At 66.4% G+C, this 3,243-nt stretch overlaps 2 protein-coding genes across 2 annotated transcripts; both read left to right on the top strand.

The window, feature by feature from the left end:
* Positions 1–147: 147 nt before the first annotated feature.
* On the top strand, positions 148–805 carry MNEG_15509 (protein kinase; the record flags this gene model as incomplete). The annotated part of the gene is made up of 2 exons (XM_014036019.1): positions 148–218; positions 625–805. 2 exons carry the CDS (start codon positions 148–150, stop codon positions 803–805), a joined length of 252 nt encoding a protein of 83 aa, XP_013891473.1.
* Positions 806–2,420: 1,615 nt separating this feature from the next.
* Positions 2,421–3,170, top strand: MNEG_15510 (Chaperone protein dnaJ; the record flags this gene model as incomplete). The annotated part of the gene is made up of 3 exons (XM_014036020.1): positions 2,421–2,437; positions 2,561–2,678; positions 2,883–3,170. The coding sequence occupies 3 exons, from the start codon at positions 2,421–2,423 to the stop codon at positions 3,168–3,170; spliced, it is 423 nt and encodes a 140-aa protein (XP_013891474.1).
* Positions 3,171–3,243: the final 73 nt, after the last annotated feature.

A 3,243-nucleotide genomic window follows, 5' to 3' on the forward strand; every position in this document is an offset into this window, starting at 1 on the left:
GCTGTGCGCTGCCTGGCTTGCAGTCTTTCGCGCGAGCGACTTGAGCCATCGAGCACGGCAGCCAGGCAGCCCGTTCCTGACTGCCCTCGTGGTTGATCGCGTCCCCTGTTGCGGCAGCTGTTTGAGGGCGTGCCGGCCTTTTGGCTGATGGACCCGGTGGAGGCCGCAAAGGTGGCCTGCAACTTCGGGCAGCGGCCGGAGTGGGGCGCGGCGCACGGGTGAGAGCAGCTGCTTTTGGGGGGGGGGGGTGGTTGGGGGCCAGGGGTGACGGCGCCGAGCGCCGGGTGTGTCAGCTGCGCAGTGGCGTTGCCTGGCACGCCGGGCGACTGCAGGTGCTGTGTCCTGCCCCAATTTTTTATCTTGCCATTGCCAACAGCCCGTATCCAGCGTGTCTTGCCGTTGCCAACGGCCCGTATCCAGCATGTCAAGCGAGCAACACACGCATGCGCACGCGCGCAAGCGCAACCACATTCATGAAAACACACATACACACACATACACACTCTTACCCACCAACCAACGCGCACACGCGCATGCGCACACGCACGCCCACACCGACACCCACACACAACTCAACGCGCCCGTCGCCCCGCCGCCGCCTCCCCCCCTCCCCCTCGGGTGCAGCATCTCCCGGCGGCTGCCCGACAAGCTCAAGCAGCTGGTGGAGGCCTGCTGGGCCGCGGACTACGAGTCCCGGCCCGAGTTCATCCAGATCATCGCCACACTCGAGGAGGTGCTCAGGGACCTGCCGCAGGACCCGCCCGGCGGCGGCGCCGCGCCCGGCTGCAGCTGCGCCATCATGTGACGCGTGGCGCGCCGCGCCGCGGCGTCGCCGCGCCGGACAGTGGGACGCCGGGGCGTGTGTGTGGGCGGGAGGGTGGGTGACTGCACGTGTGGGTAGGGGGCGCTCGTAAACCTCACGAGGGCGCTGGGTGCTTCCCACCCGCACGCCTTCCACTGCTGTCACCACGACGCCTCTCCTCGCAACCAACCGCGAGCGTCCTGTTTTTTTGCATGAGCCCCCTTTCTATGGCTCTCCGGGACGGCAGCAAGTGCGGCCGCGTCCGCCGCCGCACATGGCCCCGCCGCTGGCCGCCCCCGGCTGGGACCAGTGCCCCAGCCAGATGCCGGTTGCTTTGCGCCAATGGGCCCTTGCCCTGGGCGCCGCTGGCGCCGGGCGCAGACGCGGCTCGAGGCACTCTTTCCTTTACCCATCGTGTTCCCGCTCTCCCTGTGCCCCGCATTCGAGGGCACCTGCTATGCACGATTGCAGTCTTTCCAGGCCCCCTCATGGTCTGGCGCGCCGACAGGATTGTCGGCGCGTCTACCTGCGCACAAAAGGGCTATGGAAACCGATTTTGGCTAGCCCTGCCTGCCCGTCTGCCTGCCTGGCTACCTAGTCCCCCGTTTCACGCGCCGGCGCGAAAGCCTACGACACCCCAGCAACCGCTCGCAACCAACCTCACATCGGCAGCGGCCCCGCTGCCCTCCACCAGGTCGTCGATGTGTGGTCATCGGGGCCGTGCCTAAGCGGTCTGCTCATGACCAAGGCGTTAAAACCCAATGCCGAAGAGGAGGGTCGCTGAAAGCGGGATGCAAGGCACCCCTGCATTTGCATCGTGTGTGCACGCACTCGGCCTTCGGTGGCAGCAGGTGCTCGCCCTGCCTCATGCACACTTCTGACCGCTTTTTGGCACCGTTTGACTGCGTCTCCTGTTAACTTAAGCCTGACTAGACTGCCGGCTCTGCCGTGGCGCGCTAGCGCGCGAGTGCCCATGTGGCCTCAACTGCTTAGCCCGCGAGTGCGACGCACCACAAGCAATTTCGTATGTTACGACTCAACCAGATTCACAGCCCCCCCCCCTCCGTCGTCCAGCAAGGCTGGCGTTGTGCTGGGTGATTTGTGACGCAGACAATCAGCAGTGGCGCGGGGGGCGGGTGGCCGCTCCCATGGGGGCGGCCTGCTGGTGACGACAAGCCCGGTGTGATAGGTCAGGCCAGTCGCGCCCACAGGAAAATCTCGAGACTACGCAGTTTTGATTTTTGAATTGATCCGAAGCGCTCAATCAAGCTCCGTGCGTGGCAGATCGGCCGCATTTTCTAGAGTTGAGCTCCAATCCGTCAGGGGCGCAGCTGTGCTAGCGTAGAAGCTGACACACATAATGCAATTCCTCGGTAGTTGCGATGGGCATGCGCCATTGCGCAGCGGCTGCGGCAGCAGGTGAGAGACTGCGGCAACACACGATGATCGCTGTCAATGCTCTATTTGGTGCCGCTTTATACATCACGCTTGGAACCAATCCGCAGGCATAAGGGTGTGCACCCAGTGGCCGCCCTTGCGCCGCCGCGCGCCGCCGGGCAGCAGCGGGCGCGCCTGCACCAACGCAGCAGGTGAGCATGCAGTGGTCGCGAGTGTGCTTATGCTTGCAAGCCTGAGGTGGGGCTGTGTGCACGCTGAATACCAATCCCATCATCTGTGCGTGCGCCCCCGCCTGCGGCACTGCTGCGGCTGAAACAGCGCCCCGCCCCCTTTGCCCTGCCTTGTGTCTGTGCTTGGCAGGGGCCTCTCAGTCGTGGTCAGGGCGGCTGACTATTACGATGTGCTGGGGGTGCCCCGCAACGCGGACAAGAAGGCCATAAAGCAGGCATACCGTTCCAAAGCCCGCAAGTACCACCCGGTGCGCGGCGCAGCGCGGGATGCATGCGCATGCGCTCGCATGCTTGGCCAACCACGCATACGCACGGGCCGCAGCACGAGCGTCGCGCGGCCCCGCCCCTACGACGGCCGCAGCGGCCGGCCACTCTCGCGCCTGCAGCGCCCCGGCGAGGGGCGTGCGCCGCCCGCCCCAACCACTCACAACCGCGCCGCGCCGCGCCCTCAGGACGTGAACAAGGAGGCAGGCGCAGAGGCCCAGTTCAAGCAGATCGGCGAGGCGTACGAGGTTTTGTCGGACGACCAGAAGCGGCAGATATACGACAAGTATGGCGAGGCCGGCCTCAAGGGCGGCATGGGCGGCTTCGGCGGCGCCGGCGGCATGGGCGGCATGGGCGGCGCGACGGACCCCTTCAGCATCTTTGAGCAGTTCTTCGGCGGCGGCATGGGGGGGATGGGCGGGTTCGGCGGCGCGGGCACGCGGCAGACGCAGATGCAGGGCGAGGATCAGCGGTGAGCGGCCGTGGTGGGGGTGTTGGGGAGCGGAGGGAGGGAGAGAGAGAGGAGCAGGGGCGGGGAGGGAGGAGGAG

Source organism: Monoraphidium neglectum (assembly GCF_000611645.1).
Source record: "Monoraphidium neglectum strain SAG 48.87 unplaced genomic scaffold scaffold05396, whole genome shotgun sequence".
In the NCBI taxonomy this organism is placed as follows: Eukaryota; Viridiplantae; Chlorophyta; class Chlorophyceae; order Sphaeropleales; family Selenastraceae; genus Monoraphidium; species Monoraphidium neglectum.